Source organism: Glycine max, chromosome 5, assembly GCF_000004515.6.
Source record: "Glycine max cultivar Williams 82 chromosome 5, Glycine_max_v4.0, whole genome shotgun sequence".
Lineage (NCBI taxonomy): Eukaryota > Viridiplantae > Streptophyta > Magnoliopsida > Fabales > Fabaceae > Glycine > Glycine max.
The window spans coordinates 29,663,613-29,685,448 of record NC_038241.2 but is presented as its reverse complement, the minus strand read 5'-3'; the positions used below and the strand labels follow the sequence as shown (position 1 = coordinate 29,685,448).

The following is a 21,836-nucleotide window of genomic DNA, read 5'->3' as shown; positions in this document are numbered from 1 at the left end:
TTTTCTAAACTCTCATTCTTTCTTTTTTAGTGGATAGTTAAACTTTTCTTTATCCCATCACATATAATTCCTTTTCTCTTATTGAAGGTTGTCTAGACATTGGTATACTTAGTCATATTTTCTTTCAATTCTACATAGCTTCTTTATGATAGGCTAAAAGATCTTTCTACTTTTTTCTTTTTTTTTTGCTTTTATCAATTTGTTTAGATAAGGAATCTTCATCTTCAATATCACTAGTTAATTAACAAAGACCATACTTTTGAATATGTTGTTCAAATCCAAGAGGAAGAAGGAGTAGATGTTAATGTATGAAGTGCTAGTATAACTTTGAGAGGAGTGCAAAGAATACACTCTCTCAAACACACTCTCTTTAATCGGTTAAAATACATTAAAAACTATAAAAATCGAGAAAAAGAATCATTAAATACAATGTAGAATTCACAAAATTTTGTCATTGTTACTAAATTTCAACCAATAAGATAGCGTAATTGGGAGCAGGTTCTCCTAGCATTTCTCATAGCTTTATGTGGAGAAAAACTATTAAGGAGAACATGGAGGGCAACTAAAAATATAATTTAATTCTTTAAAATTTATTAATTTTTGTATATTGTTTGATTAAAATATAATTAAAAACTCAAGATATAATTTATTTAAAAACATATATAGAAAATGATGTGGTGGGTTTCCTCAAATTCAATAAAACCTTATGGGAAAGAGTTTGAGTTTAAAAAATTTAAATCTAAACTTGAATGTGTTTCCTTCCCGTTCTGTTTATTATCATATGTATCAGTTGTAGGATGTGGATCATGAAAAAGTGGAATAACAACTGTGAGACTATGGCAAGGCCTTGATATGAGTTAAGACTACAAACATATATCAAAGTTAGGACCTTGGAAAACAATTATATTCCTCATCAACCATAAACTTAAATGACCACATGTTATCCCAACTTGCATCCTCAATCAAGATAGAATCATCCACATATTGTAATGAAAAATCAATGTCTTCTCCAACATGAAAACATTTAAAGTTTCTATATTTCACTAATTACATAGCAAAATAGTAAGTCCTTCCACAATCAAGTAAAGAAAATGAGCTAGTGGATTTTTATCTTAGGCCACTATATACTTCTACCTACTCTATAGGGCTGTTGTTCACCAAGATAAACACACGACTTGAGAAAATGCAAGCTCAAATATTCATTTTCTCCATTTGTCATCAAACCCCAAAAACCTAGCATGTAGACAAAGAAATCCTAATTGACCGAATATAAGCCTTCTCGAAGTCAACTTTAAGAGGCATAAGTATTTTTCTCCACTTATTAGATCTATCACCTCATTAGTTGTAACGACTCGCCTCATCGCTACAATATCACCATTCCAAAACCGCGAGAATTTTAATTTTTAAATGAAAACTCCATAAATTTGCTTATGAAAAATTAAAGTAAATTTTTTTCTCGATGTACATTCATCAAACAACGCACCATCACTTAAGTAAATGAATATATATATATATATATATATATATATATATATATATATATATATATATATATATATATATATATATATATATATTTGTGTGTGTGTGTGTAGGCATAGTAACTCAGTACACATAATTCACATAATGGAAAGTAAATTTGTTCATACATATACTTAAATCTGTGATTTACATCCTCAATTCAAAATAAAGAATTATGTAACTAGCTACAGAGGAATTGATTAACAAAACATAACTCTCTCCCAAAATAATCTCAATGTCATTACGTCGGTTCAACGGCTCCAAAAAAGAATCTCACTTCCCGTACTCTACTACTGTCATTTTGCTCCCACGAACAAAGTTCGTGATCATCATAGGTATCAACCACACCGTACAAAAATCGTGATCATCATAAGTAAATTTGTTCATACATATACTTAAATCTGTGATTTACATCCTCAATTCAAAATAAAGAATTATGTAACCAACTACAAAGGAATTGATTAACAAAACATAACTCTCTCCCAAAATAATCTCAACGTCATCACGTCGATTCAGCGGCTCCACAAAAGAATCTCACTTCCCGTACTCTACTGTTGTCATTCTGCTCCCACGAACAAAGTTCGCGATCATCATAGGTATCAACCACACAATACAAAAATCGCGATCATCATAAGTAAATTTGTTCATACATATACTTAAATCTGTGATTTACATCCTCAATTCAAAATAAAGAATTATGTAACCAACTACAAAGGAATTGATTAACAAAACATAACTCTCTCCCAAAATAATCCCAATGCCATCACGTCGGTTCAGCGACTCCACAAAAGAATCTCACTTCTCGTACTCCACTGCTGTCATTCTGCTCCCACGAACAAAATTCGCGATCATCATAGGTACCAACCACACAGTACAAAAATCGTTATCATCATAAGTAAATTTGTTCATACATATACTTAAATATGTGATTTACATCCTCAATTCAAAATAAAGAATTATGTAACTAGCTACAGAGGAATTGATTAACAAAACATAACTCTCTCCCAAAATAATCTCAACGCCATCACGTCGGTTCAGCGGCTCCACAAAAGAATCTCACTTCCCATACTCTATTGCTGTCATTCTACTCCCACGAACAAAGTTCGCGATCATCATAGGTACCAACCACACAGTACAAAAATTGCGAGGGGTGAGTTTATTATAAAAAAGTTAATACGAAAATCAAATAATCATAATTAGTAAGAAACATTAACAGATATCACAAGCTTACACAAACATTCACTAGTCCAATGCACACTCAACAAATAGTCATCATCAGTCCATAGTTCCAATCAATCATGCTCGGTATGATGCATGCACCTAAGACCTCAACTCTCAAATGAAATGTGGTACCATCCCCAAGGAAATAGCCTATGCGTGTTCACACGACACTCTCACTTGGGAAAACTAGGCAGTAAGTGTCGAGGTCACCCTGTCGTGCACAGGAAACTCCCCCCTACCCCCCCACGGTGATCAACCTGAGTCTCAAGGGAGTTTCAAACCGAGTGACAAGCCCCCAAGTACAAGTATTTCTCCTCACGAGAAAATACAAATACTTACTGGCAAAGTTTATACTATTTCCATGTCATATGAAGTATGAAACATGGGCACCATCAGTGCACTGACTGTGGATAATTAAAGATTCTAAGCCATCCCCCTCCAGAGATGCTTAAAACTCTTTAACCACTTTATTTCCTCCACCAGGGATATCCAACAAGGTCACTGCACCCCCCATGTACATACATAGCATAGAACGTATGAAACATGGGCACCATCAATGCACTGATCGTGGATAATTAAATATTATAAGTTATCCCTCTCCAGAGATGCTTAAAACTCTTTAATCACTCTATTTCCCCCACCAGGGATATCTAACGAGGTCACTGCACCCCCATGTACATACACAACACACAACGTATGAAACTTGAGCATCATCAATGCACTGACCGTGGATGATTAAATATTCTAAGCCACCCTCCTCCAAAGATGCTTAAAACTCTTTAACCACTCTATTAATTCCCCCACTAGGGATATCCAACAAGGTTACTGCACCCCTCATGTACATACACAACATAACATCATCACAGTGCATTTTCAACATCATCAACATTTCATCTCAACATCATCTCATCTCAATGACATTAACAACAACAACATCATCTCATATTAACATAATCATCAATAACAGCATCAACTCATGTTAACATAGTCATAAATAACAACATCAATTCATGTTAACATAGTCATTGATAACAACATCATCTCATGTCAATATTATCATAAACATCAACGTCACCTCATATTAATTAATGTCATCAATAGAAATATCATCAGTAAGTCACACTCTGCATATACATATATAGTTCATGCCTGAGATTCACACTCCCTAGGTCTTCAGACAACACAAGTCAAATAAAAACAATAATGTTATTCATCAATAATAGATATATCGCATCCCATTAGTCAAAAACATTGTTTTCTTGAAAACCAGCATGCAACAGGGACAAGCATACATCCCCATAGTTAGGTTCCCTGACCCCCAATTATGATATTAAAAACTGTAAATGATAATAAACTCACATCCCCTATCGTGAGCTCTACGTCAGTTTCTCTTTGCGTCACTCAGAGATCTCTCTCATTCACGTTCGTCAATCCTAAAGTAAGGTTCTATATACCAAATTGAAGGAAATTTAGTATAGATTTCAGAAACAAGGTTAAGATAAAATTCAGAGTCAAATACCCTTGTTAAAACGTAAAGGGCTGAAAGATGTTTCAGATTTTACTAAAAGAAGACATCATTTTAAAATTCCGATCACGCCAATGTGATCGGGGTTCAGTGAAGGTCACAAAAATAACATCAATGTTATAAAAAGATAACTTTTACAATGTCTCATTCTCAAGGGTATTTCAAAGGAAGTGTAAAAACATCCAATAATGGTTCCCAAGTCAGAAGAGATGCAAAGATAGACTCAAACTAACGAGAAGGCTTAGAATCATGGTTACCTCGAAGAAACCTTGAAGGAAGGATTGGAGGCTTTGTTCTCTACTGAATCCTCGAGTTAAGTTTTGAAGATTCTGCTCCGATTAAATTGTTCTTCTCCATGCGGTGATCTGACGGCAAGCAAAGGCAGCTCGTGGCGGTCACCGGTGGTCAGTGGTGGTGGAGGAGGAGCTTGGGGGTGTTGGGGGAGGGTTTAGGGGAAGAGAAGGAGGAAGAAAATGGCTATTTTATGTTGCTTTACGTATTTGTAACCTGTAACACTCGCCCAGGTGAGTTTGGCTCGCCTAGGCGAGCTGATCCAGCTCAAATTTTTCTGCTTCGGTAAAAAAATCATATCTCATATTCAAGATGTTATATTGCAAATCCCAACGGTTAGAATGTGGAGATTTGTCTTAGGAACCTCCAGACAAAATTTGAAGATGATCCAACAATTAAAGAATCCGGGATTACGATTTTAGTAAAATAGGTTTAAGTAAAATTTGAAATCTCATAATTTCAACTTAGCTCAACAAAACTTCACATAACTCAACATCCACATTAAGAAATTCACACATGACTAATTCAAGCCATACTTCAACTCATTCAAGTCAACCATATAGTCAAATAGCACAATAAATACAATTAAACATCGATTTATAATTAGTAATATTTCAGGGTGTTACATTAGTCACTAATACATCATTTAAGATTTGCCTGAAAGGTGAAAAAAGTTGTTTGGCAAGTGAAAATAAGTGAGTCTAACAACTTTTTTAGACACACATATATATAGCTATTTTGAGATAATCTTGAAGATGCTTCCAATGAGGGATATAGATTAATATTGAGAGAAACCATGAGTGATTCCTCTTTTAATGTTAAAGCTAAAAAATGAGTGACAATTTTTTTTTTTGTTTTGAAGTAACATCTCGGTATCATATGACCCAAGATGTCCCCCTGCTTGGTCCATGGGTTTAGGTTTTACGAGATTGAAGTTCTTGGCTCCATTAAGTCAAAAAACTAGAATTGCCAAAACCTTGGTAAGGTGGATATTGTATAATCCGACCAATTTTACAAAGAATTGGTCAACTTGGGGACAATTATTTTGAAAGTAATATCTTGATATTATATGAAACAATATACCCTAGTACTCAGTCCATAAAGATTGAGTTATCAAGTATGCTAGGACAAGACACTTGAATGAAATTCCTAACTCAACTAAGGCGAAAACATATAACATATCTCAAGAGAATTGGAAAGACGTACATGCAAAATGCGCGATCCCAACTTGGGGTCACGTCATCCACACGATGACAATTGTGTAAATGATTTGTCACCCCACACTATGATACAAATGGGTTGGTCATTGATATGAACACTAACTAACTCATTATATAACTCCATCTTAAGCTCCAACTAATTTGAGGGTCACAGTTTATGCAAGCACCCGAATGCCACCATACTAGACATCCATACCGCCACATGTCGCCGCCATGATCATCTTCTCGAATTCTGAGGAAATCTTCCTAAATCGGATCCACTCCACCTAAACTGAACAATTTTAATTTTATTTTATTATTATTACATTCTATTTATTACACTCCATTTTTTATTACATTCTATTTAAATTTTTCCCCCTCGCTATTAAATACTTTAAACTTAAGTATTAACATTTCGGACTAACAAAACCGGTTACCATTTCAGTACTTTGTATTTAGTGAGTTGTGAGTTGTGTCTATCTCCCCTTGCTAGAGTTCAGTGGTCCCCTATTGCGCAAAATTAAAATGATGTTGATAGATTATCTTTGTTGTACTGAAGCCCTCAAATCATGTCAGGTTATCATCTTCAGAAATAAAAAATATACTCCTTTATTTTTTTTTTCTCGGTTGAAAGTATGTGGGATGTGATTGAATATGAGTTGAATGTAATTATTGTCGTATTTGATAGCTGAGTATAAAAATTAAGTTGTATCTATTACTTAACCTTCACGTATTATATTTCATGTAATTTTTTTGGCATGTATATTATTTCATGTAATATATAAAGCATCCCACATAAAATTCTCTTGAATTAGTTGGGGAAACTTGTAACTTCTATGATCTAAATCTTTTTTTTAGAGACAGTAGATTTCCTTTCAATTTACTGGCTTTCTACAATCTAAAGCTAGCACGCACAAACACACCTCGTAGTCATGAAACAAATAGTATGAGTAAGAATAAAAACCGCTTCAATGAGTAAAAAAAAACTTTACTTCGTTCTTCTCTCTAAATTTAAGGCGAAAATAATAAAACTCTCTTTTGAAAATAGAAGAAGACATAAAAAGACATTATATGATTTTCCTTTAATTTTAGAAAAATGGAATATTTAGACTGATGGAGGATTCTTGTATTTATATATAGGTTAAACACAAAAAAAAAAACTCCAGCCTGTAAATATCAACGGAAAAATAATTGAATTCTTCTCCTTTTTTTACAAATTTTAATAGTAGCAAAAAATAGTAAATTATTAATATAGGAAACGTGTACTGTCAATTGACTATTTTATTTATTTATTTATTTATTTATGTTACTTTGACTTTTTCACGCTACAAAAGTAACTTTATTACGTTCACAGTGTCAATTATAAAATTGCATCTTAATTTACGAACATTTAAGTTATTTAAAGTATGATATTGATCATGATTAATTATTAAGATAATTTTACATGATTCGATCAATTAGACAACAATTATACACTACCGAAGACAAGTTTAAGAACTTACATTTCTGTCTAGTATTAGGACATGACAATATATTTTCTTGTAGTAGTATATCATAGACTCAGAAAATATAAAGCATGTAAAAGTTAAGAATTAATACAACACAGACGACACAAACGGTTCAAAGGTATTCTCGAAAAATAGAAAAAGCACATGTTCAAATTCCAATATCCTAGTTAGAAAATCTAGCTTTAATATTTTGATAGGGAAAAGGGGGGTCAGCGTTTGGGAGAAATGGATGGTTACATCCTAGAGAACAAACTCTGGGAATAATGAGACAGACATCAGGTAATGATATATAACAATATTGAAACATTAGACCTCATTTGCTCACAGACTTAATTAAGATAGAGAAAGGATTAAGGATATGTTTGAATAATTTTTTCCAAAAATACTTATAAGTTATAAGAGAAAAAAAAGAAAAAAAATTATCTATACATTAACTTATGTATAAGTTAAAAAAATAAACTTTTGATATAATTGATGAGAGAACTTCTACCAATTAAATTTTACATAAATTAATTTTTACTTATGAAAAGTTTTTTTCATTGTTTTTATAAGTGATTTTGAAGAAATTTATATATCCAATCAGACTCTAACTCTTCAGTTATTTGGAGTTTCTTTTTTTTTTTTTACATGTTAATGAAGTTTCTATTTCTAAGTTCTTTGACAAATAGAAGGGTATGAAATTAATTATTGTTATTTTAATAATATTTTAACCTAGTCAAATCAAGTAATTTGACATAAATAATTAATTTGTTGAAATTAAGATTGAATTATTTAAATAATATTTAAGTTTGATTCTTAATCAAAGTAATTTTTTTTTCAAAAATTTACTTATTTTTTGATCAAATTCTATATTAGTTAGAGGCTTTCGATGAATCAAATGCTTAAGACAAAAAAAAAAAAAAAACCTAGCCTTAACATGTTGACTAGTGCAAGTGAACCATTAGTCAATTGTAATTAAGAGGCCCATGTTTAGATTGAAGCACACGCTAGGTGCTTGCACAAGCGGGACGACACAAACAATGACAGAAGAATGTAAGATGGGCGTTTCTTCGTCTGTTCGTAGGCGAAGAAAGTTATGTCTGAAAATGTTTCTTTACGGAGTGTCTTAATTACTTGTCCTATACTTGTATATCTACATTAAATTTTAGATGAAAGGGTCAGAAGGGCCCGTCCTAGTTAAATACCCTTCATACCTTAAACACGCATAATGAATTATTATTTCCACTTTAACCGAGGGATTTTGCTTCTAGACAACAAACAAAACCAACAGAATACGAGAATTTTTTTCTTAGATTGCCAGGAGAGTTTGTTATTTATAATAGTATATATGTTCAATTCTTTATGTAAAAAAAATTAGTATGTCCAAATCTAACAAGATTATTTTCAAAGGTATATGTGATTTATAAAAAACAGTTTAGAGCAAAGTCTCTCAAAATATCGTTATAAATTCATGTGCATATAAGTTTTTTTTTTTATGAAATCACAGTTAAACCTTCATGTTGGAGTTGAATAAGAGTACTACTATAAATAAAAGTTTTCTTTTCTAAAATATAAAATGACAAACATTAGTTTATATAAAAAAAATATAAATGACAAATATCAAATAAAAATTAAAATATTCATTATATTAAAAATATATAACACTTTATTTTTAAAATCATCAAAATGTGTAGTATAAAAAAATTAAACAATCCATAATCATTGACTAACTTCCTTGAAACACTCGTTACGTGAACTAGTGTTTTTAATAAGGCCGTCAAGAATTACCTCTGTGATTAAACCCACAATAAGTTTAACTGCATCCAGCATGTTGTAACTTGTTAATTGAATTTAAGAATTTAAAAATGCATCATAAAATATGAGAAAATTCAATTTTCATGTCATTAATTTATACTTAAAAACATGTACCTTTTTCCCTATTTAGTAATTTTTATGGAGTAATTTTAAACACTTTTGCTGACTTATACTGAAAAAATTACACCATATAAAAATATGTTACAAATTAATGATATAAAATTAGTATTTATTTAATTAAAATTAAACTAATAGGAAAATTTTGTTAGTACTGTATACTAACTGTTTAATATATGTTATACTTTTTTTTTAAGAAGTATAATATGTTGCACTAACCAACGCACTGTAATATATTAATAATATATATAGTAATCTCCTTTATATATCAACATAATTACTAATTATACATTATATTATTAATGTAAATTCAAATAATCTTAATTTATTCTAATAGTTTAATTTTCATTAAAAACTTATACTAAAATAATTAATATTTAAGGAATTTAATTAAATTGTGGCAATATAAAAAGTTACATTATCATTCAATAATAAATTATCATATATAATAAATTTATTAAATTTAATAATAAATATCTTAAAAGTATACCTAAAATATTTTTTTATTGGTTAACATTGTAAATGTATTTACATTAAAAATGCATAAAAATTAAACTCATATTAAAGATACTGACATTCTTTAAAAAAAATTAAAGATACCTAACATTCATTTTCTTTTCATAGTTAAACTTATTAATCTTTTTTTTATTTATACGAATCTAATACGGATACAAAAAAATTACAAGTGAATTAGACCTCCTAGTGCATAAACTTAAAATGTTAATATGAGGTATATGAAAGGGAATAACATTTTATTAGCCTAAAAAGATATTACATTTATGTTAATTAATTTTAACATAAGTCTACAGATTTTAATATACCAATTTATATTGATAAAAAAAAAAAAAAAGTGGCTGTGGGAGCGCCTCAGATATTTTGAAGGCGTAGAAGCCAAAGGAAGGAAATTGTCTATTGCTGTCACAGACTCACAGTGATTAAAATAACAACTTGTGTGAGCCAACAAGTAAGTTATATTACTGATTAACATAACTATGATGTTTGATGTCAATCTTTTAGCATATATAGGATCCAAATGCTCCCTGTCAAAAATGGGTGATACATTCGATTGGGGTTTTGAGGGCTAGTTTTCATTTTGTCCCCCTCCAATTTAGCCAATCTTACTATATACCATCCCCTATTTAAACAATTTATGTATACAAATTTTTGGTCCAATTTGTTGTTCATTCCCACATCAACCAACTCTCCCATCACATATTTATCTATCTTAAATGTCAGTTTCAGTACCTTGTCTCGGTGACCCAGATCCAAAATTTGTCAAAATCCCAACAACAACAACAAAAAACCCTAACTCCACACCTCTTCTCCTCCCTCAACTTGTTGGATGTGGAATCCTAGGGACCAATATCATCATCAGGACCAAGATCAAGATGAGTCGTGGGAAGTCAGAGCCTTCGCAGAAGACACCAGTAACATCATGGGCACCACCTGGCCTCCTAGGTCCTACTCCTGCACCTTCTGTAGAAAGGAGTTCCGTTCAGCACAAGCCCTCGGCGGCCACATGAACGTTCACCGCCGCGACCGCGCCCGCCTCCACCAAGCCTCAGTACCCCACAACAACCCCTCTTTTTCTCCCACACCCTCTTTTCTTAACATCTCTCATCAGGAGCCTTTTGTTGCAAATGGGGGTTTGTGCCTCTTGTACCCCTTTCCAAGCCCTAATAACAATGCTCCATTTTCCTCTCTAGGCCACAACAATAATGCATGTGGTGACTCACCTTCCACTGCTTTTTCAGTTTCTTCTTCTCATTCCCTTCAGTACCCTCCAATGAGGGTGCCTAGTTGCTCAGCTTCTACTTCCTTTGATTTCTCTGTGGCTCAGCCTGCTCCTCCTGCTGTAGGGAGGAATAATAATGGTTTCTCTTCTTCTTATTCTGGGAAAGTGGAACAAGAACCACCCACAAACGACTCTTCAACCCATCATGGTCATGGCCGCCACCACCATGATGAGGAGCTTGATCTAGAGCTCCGCTTGGGAAATAAATCAACATCAACGTGATGTGAAAATATGATTTGTTTATTTGTTTATTGTTTTTTGAAAACCACCATATGAGGTGTCTGTGAGGAAAGATCAAAGTCCAAACTCCAAAGAAAAGAGAAGAGAACTACTTTGCTGTACTCTCTTATGATAGAGTACTACTGTAATTTATTGTTGTTTGAAAAGGCCTTGTATAACTCTCACATATTATAGCTGAAGAAGCTGATGGAATTTTTTTGTTTTTCCTTTTTCATCAACAAATATTAATTGTTAGAATGTTAGTTTTTACTGATAAAGGAGATCAAACTTGCCATATTTCCTTTCTCCCCTTCTCCCTTAGCCATCCAACCCACCTTATATCTCTGGTGGATTTTTTAGTTGTTTTGATTTTTTTTTCTTTTTCTTTTTGTTTCATTTTCTCATTTCTTGGTTATGTTTTTATAAGGATCTCAGTTGTTGGTTGATTGATTTTGTTAGTATGTGGTTGTTTTGTAAAAGGTGCACCTGGAGCAGCAATTTGGTTGGAAGAGATGGTGAAGAAGAGAAAGGAGAAAGGTGCACCTAGGACAGTGAAGAAGAGGAAGAAGAAGACAAGCCATATGTGAAGGGAGAATGTAAGTATTAATTTTAAAAGAAATTACCAAAAATTATTAATGTGGAAGAAAGATTAGGGTTTGACGGAGACACTGAACAAAGCTTGTAGTGGAGTGTCATTTTCAGTTTCAGAATTATCTGAGTACATATATATATATGTCTACCTGCACATCCCTGTTTGAGGTTTTTTTCACATAATTTAATGGAATTATATTATCTTTATTATTCACACCCCTTCTTTACACTAAACTACAAATAGGCCATTTTCAATTTCTTTTGTACTAGTATTATATAATGTTGCTGATGGACAAGCACAAGCTAGTGTCATTACAAGTAATGATTAAGAAATTAAAATGCAAAATTACTTAATAAGAAATATAATATTTATTATATATACTACATTTAATTTGATACCTTTTATTTTTTAATTTTATAATAGTACCCAAAAAGCATGTCATGAAAAATATAAAATTATAAATGTCTTTAGCAAACGGTATCTTTTGGAGCTTGAACAAGTATTTAACTTCTATCCAATAAAACAGAAACATATATGTTTTGAGCTAATTGATGCAGTAAATGTTTCCCAAGATATAACACATCTCATTTAGGTAAATGCTAGCCCAAATAAACATGTTTTTATTTTATTGGAACAAAAGCTAAATGAAATGTATAAAAAAAATCTTGATATGAGAGTGCTTATATTGACTAATGTATGTTATTTAGTAATAAAAAATGTACTATATTAAGTTATTAATGTTAAATAAATTCAAAGAACCTAAACATTTTCTTTTATGAAGAGTGTTATTTCCTAACAAACATTTACTGCATGAATTAGAATGAAACACACATTTCTATTTTATTAGACAAAGCTAAATAAAATGTTAAAAGAATCTTGATTTTGACAAAAATTATGAGAATGCCTGTATTATCTCACTATTGTTATTCTTATTGAACGAATCCCTAAAAGAAAAATACTAGATTTTATGAATTTGTTTGACACGAATAACATAACATATGACACAAGATAAGTATTCCCATAATTTTCATCAAAATTAAGATTTTTTTACATTTTATTTAGCTTTTTTCCAATACAATAGAAACATGTGTGTTTCATGCTATAAATGTTTCATAAGAATTAACACTGGCTAAGTTTAACCTTCCTAATTAACTATTCATGAATTTTAAAAGGCTATACTTTTGAAGAAATACATGAATATATACACCATTGCTGGACTCAAATATAAAATAAATATATTAGAGGATAGTAATTAATTTAGTGTCCTTTCTCGTTTTAAATTTGTAAGATATACTATTAAGTAAGGACTTTTAACATGCCACTCTCCCTGATTTTAAACTTTTAGTTATTACTTTTTTTATAAATAAATTAAAAAGAATTTTCTTTCAGATGACATTACTGAAAATTCTCAAAATTCATTCTGACAAGAGTATTGTGTATTGAACAAATTCACCCATATATATATATATATATATATACACACACCGGAATTAGTACCCATATTTTAAAAAAAATTATGAGCTAAAACAAAATTATCTAAAAATGATATAATCATATTATTGTTAATTAAAATTGGAATAAAATATTAAAAAAAAAGCTACTAATTATTCTTTGCTAACATATCACCAACCCGCAACAATGGTTTTGCCAATTTTCTCATCTGAAAGAAAATTCCAAGCCATGAGTAAGTCTATTCGATCCATGAGGAACTAAATTTATGATATATATATATATATATATATATATATGACCAATAAAGATCAATCTAATTGATAAAGAATGGGCTTGATCATATTCTAAAAGGATGTGATTCAATTTTTATTATTGATATGAAGACTTTATTAGTGAGTAATTACTTTTGTAAGCACTTTTTAAGCTTTTAGGTTTATCTTGCCATTGACCTTGAAAATTCATTGAAATTTAACTCATTTAAATTTTTCATCAACTAAATGTGTATGTGTGCTGTCAAATATTTGTCCCCTCTTAACATAAAGGTAGTTACATATATATTTTAATTAGTTCATGGTAGGTGCGAATTATTATAAATTTTTGTACTCTTAATTGTGGGCAGTGACGGACCCAAGATTCTAAATTAGTGGGGATAAATTATAAAAAATAAAATCAGTGAGTTCAACTATATAAATGTATATGGAATAAAATACAAAAATATAAAATTTTATCTACAATTTTTAATTTTAAAATAAATTATTAGTGAATGTTAAAAAATGAGGGGGTGCAAGTGCATCCCCTCACCATAGTGTAGGTCTACCACTGATTGTGGCTAACCATTAAAGCTCTTCCACCTCCCCCAAAAATATATCATGATTAAACATATTTTTTTCTTCACAAACTCAATGTGTTGTCAATTGAATCACAATATTGAGTATGCATTGCGGGTATTTAATAAGATGTTCAACACCTTCCAAAAGCATTAAAAAAGAAAAGTAAGCATTTAATTTGCTGCAGCCTGAGGATATTGGTATTCATCCAATACAATATAATATTAGGTGACAAAAAGGATATATACTTATTGGAGTGAGATTTTCTTAGCCGTAGTGACGGCCAAATACCAAAAGTTGATTCCCTTTAGACAATTAAACCAAGGAAGAAATTTTGTTTTTTGGTTGAGCTTCTAGTTCACTCCAAAGAACTTTCTATTAGTTAATGAACTCAAGTTTCTAAATTAAACTACTCTTATGTAGAAATTACGGTAAAGAAAGCGATAAGCAATCAAAAGTAATAAAGGAATTTGAAAGTAATAGAAAAAATATGTAAGACAGATAAATGAGATAATGCAAATAATAATGTGATAGACCCTATTTATAAAGATCCACTAATGATTACATTAGCTGAAGCATTAAAAGAAAAATCTCTAAAATCTAAGAGATTGAGTTATCATCCTTTCAACTGCTCCATCATTTGTCCATTCTCTAAATTGGAATACACACTATATAAAGAGTTTCACCCTAGTCATTTTATCATTTTACTCCAAATTAGTCATGAAGTTGTCTCAATCGACTTCCTTAGACCAGTCGTAACTACGCAACGGCCAACTTTTTACGTGTTAGCAATATTAAACTACAAGTTACAAACTAAAACTTAACTTATAAAATACAGTATTTTTTTTAACTTTATTTTTTTTCTCTTATTAAACAAAAGTGCAACTGGCACAAAAATTAAATTACAATTAGAATTGACTAATCGTAAATAAATTCACCAGACATTTGACTGTTTGCTCACCTCTACTAAAACCTACACAAAAAATAACTGAATGTACTCATTTATTACATTTTTCATAAAATAAAATTTAAATTTCTCTTCTGATTATTTTAAATCACTTAAAACACATATTACACATAAAAAAAACACATATTAAGAAAATAATCATTGTTACAATCTTCTCCAACAACAAAAAAAAATTGTCTTCAAAATTTCGCTTCCTTGGAAAGGAATTCAAATGTTATTCTCTCATCTTGCCTTCAAGCTCCACGTGATATCTCCCATAGTGTCACTCCACACTACCTTAATCATAATAATGTCCTTGCCCTCTCAAATATCTCTTCTCTTTTTTGCTAAGAATGTCAAAATGCACTGACTCGTAGTTTACTAAAAAAAAGTACGCACTTGATTAAAAAATAGAGTTAATTTAATTTTAGTTCAACCCAACTTAGTTCAAATTTTAATTGGCTTATGTGAATTTGTCCATCATGCATGAGACACACTATCACATTAGTTGTTTTTTAATATTATTTCAATTTTAACTACTAAATTTATTGGGTTAGACCTTTTGTATTTTGGGTTTAAAGATGTGGATTAGACCTTCATTATGAAATATTTGGATTTTAAAAAAAAAATGTAAAACATATTATGTACCTAGCTACATTGCAGCTCAAAGTGGCATGGTAACTATTGAAACATGTAACTGAACAGGCAAGGGCTTAAATTCTCACATCCCAAATTCCTCTCCCCAATCCCCCACAACTACACTACAGAGAGAATGCAGAAAGAAAAAAGAAAAAGAAAAATCCACAAAAGCTCAAAGTTAGAATTTTTTATTTTTTTTTTAATATGTGAATCTATGACCTGCCCGTTTGACCCATAGCTAGCCTACAAAGATTTTACCTTAAAGCCAATTAAATTGGTCTTATCCGACTTATTAACTTGAAATATTATTAATATAGCTTAAGAAAATATTAAGGGTGACAATACGGGCTGGGTTAGGCAGGCCAAGCCACTCAACTCGCCTCAAAATGGCGGCACATGATAGGTACTTTAATCCACCGGACAACTCGTTGTAACCTACCTCTCTGACTATTCTATTTTATTTATTAATAATATTATGCATGTTAGAATTTTGACAATTATAACTTTATGCCCAAATTTTTGTGTGTGTATTAATATCACTTCGTCTTAAGAAAGCTATTAATTAAAGTCATTTGTGATAGATGGTTGAAAAGTTGGCGTCGTATATGAACGAAGTCGAGGTAGCAAATTTATGAATTTCGTTTGTGATATTCTATATAGTTGACATAGAGCTGCAGTCTGTCCTGATGATTATTTTATTTTTTTTAATAATATTATGTTATTAATTTTATGTTAGAATTTTAAAAATTAGAAATGTATTCCCAAACCTAATTTTTGTGTGTGTATTATCACTTCGCCTTAACAAAGCTTTTAATTGAAGTCGAGTGTAATGCTTTGATGGCTGGATAGTTGACGCCATATATGAACAAAGTGGAGGTAGTAAATTTATGAATTCCATTCGTGATCTTCTATATTGTTGACATAGAATTGGTCACATCATATTTCTTTTGAAACCTTGGCTTTACGTGTGTACATGCTATTCAAATATAGGCTCAGGTTGGTTTAATTAGATTCATATTGCTTAGTGGGAGTATATGATGTCTGTTATTTTATCTTGTGTAATGTTTTATTATGTGTCAAATAAAAATGACTAAGAGTGTCTTTCAAAGGTTGTAAACTTAGTATAATTAAAATATTTCTTTTCTCAAATGAAATAAAAGACACACTAAAAAACTTTAGTTTTTTTTAAAATTTGTGGGGGCTAAACCATCATAGTACACTAACCTACCCCTAAGCAAGACGGATCAAGATATTCAACTCGTCCTAACTATAGCCGACCAACCCACCACATTCCAATTTTGGCGAACCAAAGCAAGTAGTACAACCCGTATTGTCACCCCTAGAAAATACTAATTTCCTATTTCTATCAATCATTTATAACATATAATGTCACAACCACAAATAGAAAAACTTAGGTTTTAAACAAAAAATAAATAGATGTTGATTTCATGAGTTAAAAGACTGAAACCTTTTAATCATTTGAAGAGGAATAAAAGTGTAGTGTGTGGTTGGAGTTTGGATGACTGTAGTTACCTTTTTATATGGTAATTGAATAATTGATTGCACATATGTTTACTTCAATTTTGCTAGAGAAAATGGGATATCTATTGTTAGTATAAATCTTATACTGAAATATAATCATTTAGTCGTATTCAATCAATCAATAAAATTTTATTTAAAATAAAAAAAAATGTAAAACAATCCTTTTTTTTTTACTCCATTTTGTTCCATTCTCCTATCTCAAAACACTAACTTTGTTTTTTCTGGTCACCACCTCCTCAGCTTCACTCTCCCATCTCAAAATCCCAACGCTCATTTTTCATCATTCTTTGCTCCACCCCTATCTCAAAACTCCCACTTCTTTTTTTTTCCCCACCTTTCTTTGCCCTATTCCTTTGTCTCAAAATTCAGACCTTCATTTTTTTTGTGCAGTCACCCTCTTTCACCCTACTTTTTGATAATTGTTAATTATGAATATATTTTGGGATTAAATTATATAGGAATTTATAATTTTTCTCTCCTAATTTTTTTTTTTTGAGTAAATAATTGTTAAATTAATATCATTAAGTTTTTGAACAGAGAATATTAAAAGTGATAATTTATCATGTTTAGTGAGTAAAATAAAGCCCAAGAAAACAATGATAATTAAGAAAAGCAAGACTAATCAAGGAAATGAGTCTAATTAAGAAAATGAGACTAATTAAGGAAAACAATACTAATTAAGGAAAGAAGGGTAATTAAAAAAAACAGACTAATTAAGGAAAGGAAGACTAATTAAGAAAAGCATATTAATTCAGCAGCCCGCTAATATGCAACTATAAAAGTAGAAGAGAGAAGAAGAAAAAGACACAAAAATTTTAAGAGAATACAATTCCTTATAGAAGGCAAAGACTAGAAGAAGGAGAAGCAAGCTTTGGGAATCATTCCTTCCCTCCATTCCCTTTCTTATCTTTTCCCCCTTTACTAAAACTCCCCTCTTGCAATTGTAAAACCTCTATGACAATGAGAGGCTAAACCCCCTTTGTTGAGAACTTGACAGTCAACTACTCTTAATGTAATTTCTCTTCCTATCTATTTATGAATATTACATTTGTATTATCTTTTCTTGTGCTTAATATTATTACTTGTGGTTTGATCACTCATTTGCATGGTAAGTTTTAGGGTAACGTTGGGAAACGTTATTTTTTAATAGAATTAGAAAAATACATCTAAATAAAGTCATCACTAGGGATAGGTTGATATTTGTTTAGCCTATTATACATCTTTATTCTTAATGCAATTTACTATTTTAGCTCTGCAAAGAGATTTGGGAGAAAAAATAGATAAATTAGACTCTTACATGCGGGAGACCAAAGTTAAAGTGTACTTGTAGATGCAGGTGTAAATTGAAATAACTATAAATACAGAAAAATGATTAACATTACATCAAAGAGTAACTCTGGTAGGCTAAGTTCCTAACATTCTCATCTTCTAACTTTCCTTCTACGATAATATTGGATTTTCTCATCTTTTTTGTCTTTAATTATTTAATTTAAATTATTATTTAATTTCTCCCCTTATTTGATTTAATTTTCTGCTAATTTAAATTACTATTTTTCTCATAACCTTTTCAAGTCAATTTTCTTTAACTTCTTTTATTAATAAAATATTCATCTACCTAAGTACAAACAAAGTTCTTGTGGATTCGACACTCAGACTTCCGTTTTAACTTTACTACTTGGGACGCACTAGTGCACTTTTCAATCCATCAACAAGTTTTTGGCGTCATTGTCGAGGACTTTGTTCATTGTACTTAGTATTTTGGATATTTGTTAAGCAATTTATTTTTTATTTTTCTCTAATTTTTATTTTTAATTAAATTTCCAAAAAAAAATTCAAATTTCAAATTTTCTTTATTCACTCTTATCTTTAATTTTTACTTTTTTTTATAACGTGCACAGTAATGTTTTTCTTTCTTGTATGCGAGGAAACAATCTTGTTCCATTGGATCTAGAGATTGAAGCAATGTGTAGAAGAAACAACGCTACAAGAGGAAAGAACAATAAGGGAATCAAGAACCATCATCCTCTATATCATCTTCTTTTCCACATCCCAACTTTGAAGAACACATCATGGCAGAAGACCGACCACAAAGGATCACCTTGGAGGACTACTCTAGTACCTATACACCTTAGTGTTTCACAAGCATAGCCCGGCCCGAAGTTCAAGCTGCAAACATCACTTATCCACATTCTCTCATCCAGTTGATTCAAGGAAATCTCTTTCATGGGCTACCCACTGAAGATCCATATGCCCACCTTGCTACATACATAGAGATTTGGGACACGATGAAAATAGCTGGAGTTCCTAAAGATGCCATCTGTCTCAACCTATTTTCCTTCTCCTTGGTTGGTGAAGCAAAAGGATGGTTGCACTCGTTCAAGGGAAACAACTTGTGGACATGGGAAGAGGTGATAGAGAAATTTTTGAAGAAATATTTTCTAGAGTCCAAGACCGTTGAAGGAAAGGTGGAGATCTCTTCATTCCATCAATTCCCCGATGAATCATTGAGTGAAGCTCTTGACCACTTCCATGGTTTACTCTGGAAGACTCCCACCCATAGGTTCAGCGAGTCGGTTCAGCTAAACATCTTCATTGATGACTTGCGACCCCATTCTAAACAACTACTTGATGCCTGCGCTGGTGGGAAAATCAAATTGAAGACACCTGATAAAGCTATGGAGTTGATTGAAAACATGACAACCAGTGACCATGCCATCCTTCATGATCGAGCTTACACGCCTACAAAGAAGAGTCTTCTTGAGCTCACATCACAAGATGCACTACTAGCCCAAAACAAGCTCCTAGCTAGGCAACTAGAGACCCTCACCGAGACGTTGAGCAAGCTTCCTCAACAGTTGCAGGGAATGCAACCTGCTCATTCTTCAGTCATGCACATTGGGGGATGCAACATCTGTGGTAGGACCCATGAGTCAGGCATGTGCATGGTCCAAGACGATGTATCAAAAGAAGTCAACTATATGACCAATCCACACCGTCAATGGTTCCATCAAGGAGGACCTCCAGGATACAATCAAGGGGGGGAATTTCTCTCAAGGCCAAGTTTATAGATCCCACCCCGGGAATAACTTTAATAGAAATCAAGGAATTCCATCTAATCAGCCCCCCAATCAAGGACCTGATTTATATGAGAGAACCACCAAGCTAGAAGACACTTTGACTCAGTTTATGTAGGTTTCTCTATCAAATCACAAGAGCATTGAGTCCGCCATCAGGAATCTAGAGGTACAAGTGGGCCAATTAGCTAAGCAATTGGCTAAAACGTCCATGGATAGTTTTGTAGCCAACACGGAGAAGAATCCCAAGGAGGAGTGTAAGGTAATTTTCACTATGAGTTAGATGATGGAGAATGCAGAGAGAGAAAAGAGAGATGAGGGAGTATTGGAAGATGTGAGTAATAAGGAAGGAGAGAATAGAAAGAGAGAAGAGGATGAAGAAGAGAAAAATGAGAGTAAGGAGAAAGGTGAGAAGGTCTTGCTTATTAAGACCAAAAGTCAATTAGCTAAGGAGGCTAGAAAAGAGATACCATCGGTCCCAATGAAGGACATCACATATCCCTTGGTACCATCAAAGAAAGACAAGGAGCGATATTTTGCTCAGTTTCTTGACATCTTCAATAAGCTGGAGATCACCATTCCCTTTAGAGAGGTCTTACAGCATATGCCTTTGTATACCAAATTTCTGAAGGACCTCCTCACAAAGAAAGGAAAATATATCAACAATGAGAGCATTGTGGTGGAAGGAAATTGCAGTGTTGTAATCCATAAAATTTTACCAAGGAAATTCAAAGACCCAGGAAATATAACCATCCCATGCTCTATTAGGGATGTGTCAGTGGGTAAAGCTCTCATTGATCTAGGGGCAATCATTAATTTGATGCCTCTCTCTATGTGTCGAAGAATCGGAAATCTGAAGGTTGCTCCTACTAAAATGACTCTTCAACTAGCAGACCGCTCCATTATCAGACCATATGGTGTAGTTGAAGATGTCCTGGTTAAAGTTCGCCAATTCACTTTTCCAATGGACTTTGTGATAATAGACATAAAAGAGGATTCTGATATTCCCTTAATATTGGGCAGACCATTCATGCTAACTGCAAAATGTGTTGTGGACATAGGAAATGGAAATGTGGAGATAAGTGTGGAGGACCATAAAGCCACCTTTAACTTGTTCGAGGTAATAAAACATCCAAGTGATAGCAAGACCTGATTTAAGGTGGAGGCAATTGAGCAATAAGCTGACCTTGCTGGGCAGCACCTAAAGTCTATGTTTCTAGAAGAAGATGAAGTCAAGCTAGTTGTGAATCCAGTAGTCCCTTCCATTGTCTCCTGGGGCCAAGGAGAGTCAAGGCTTGAACCACTCCAGATGCTCCACTAGCTCCATCTTCAGTAATCCCTCCTCTAGCCACCTCTTCTACAGTCGACAAGGCTTTTTCCTCTTCCTCTCAGCCGAAGAAACTCTTCCCCATGCTACAAAGCCTTCACCATGGATAGTACCTTTTGATGCAGAGCCTTCATCTGTTATCTCTCTAGCAACCAATGATGACACTAGAGACATTCCTATCTCAAGTTGCCTGGCCAAGAGTCCAACTTCCTTCTGTAAGGGGGGGTGATACCTCTGATATTGATAA

General features: G+C 32.2%; 2 protein-coding genes across 2 annotated transcripts; both read left to right on the top strand.

Moving 5' to 3' along the window:
* The first annotated feature begins 9,931 nt into the window (after positions 1-9,931).
* On the top strand, positions 9,932-11,995 carry LOC102660237 (zinc finger protein 10). The gene has a single exon (XM_014775609.3). It carries the CDS (start codon positions 10,519-10,521, stop codon positions 11,191-11,193), a length of 675 nt encoding a protein of 224 aa, XP_014631095.1. The 5' UTR covers positions 9,932-10,518; the 3' UTR covers positions 11,194-11,995.
* An 8,553-nt stretch (positions 11,996-20,548) lies between these two features.
* LOC102660109 (uncharacterized) lies at positions 20,549-21,415 on the top strand. Its single transcript, XM_006580750.1, has one exon. It carries the CDS (start codon positions 20,549-20,551, stop codon positions 21,413-21,415), a length of 867 nt encoding a protein of 288 aa, XP_006580813.1.
* The last annotated feature ends 421 nt before the right edge of the window (positions 21,416-21,836 follow it).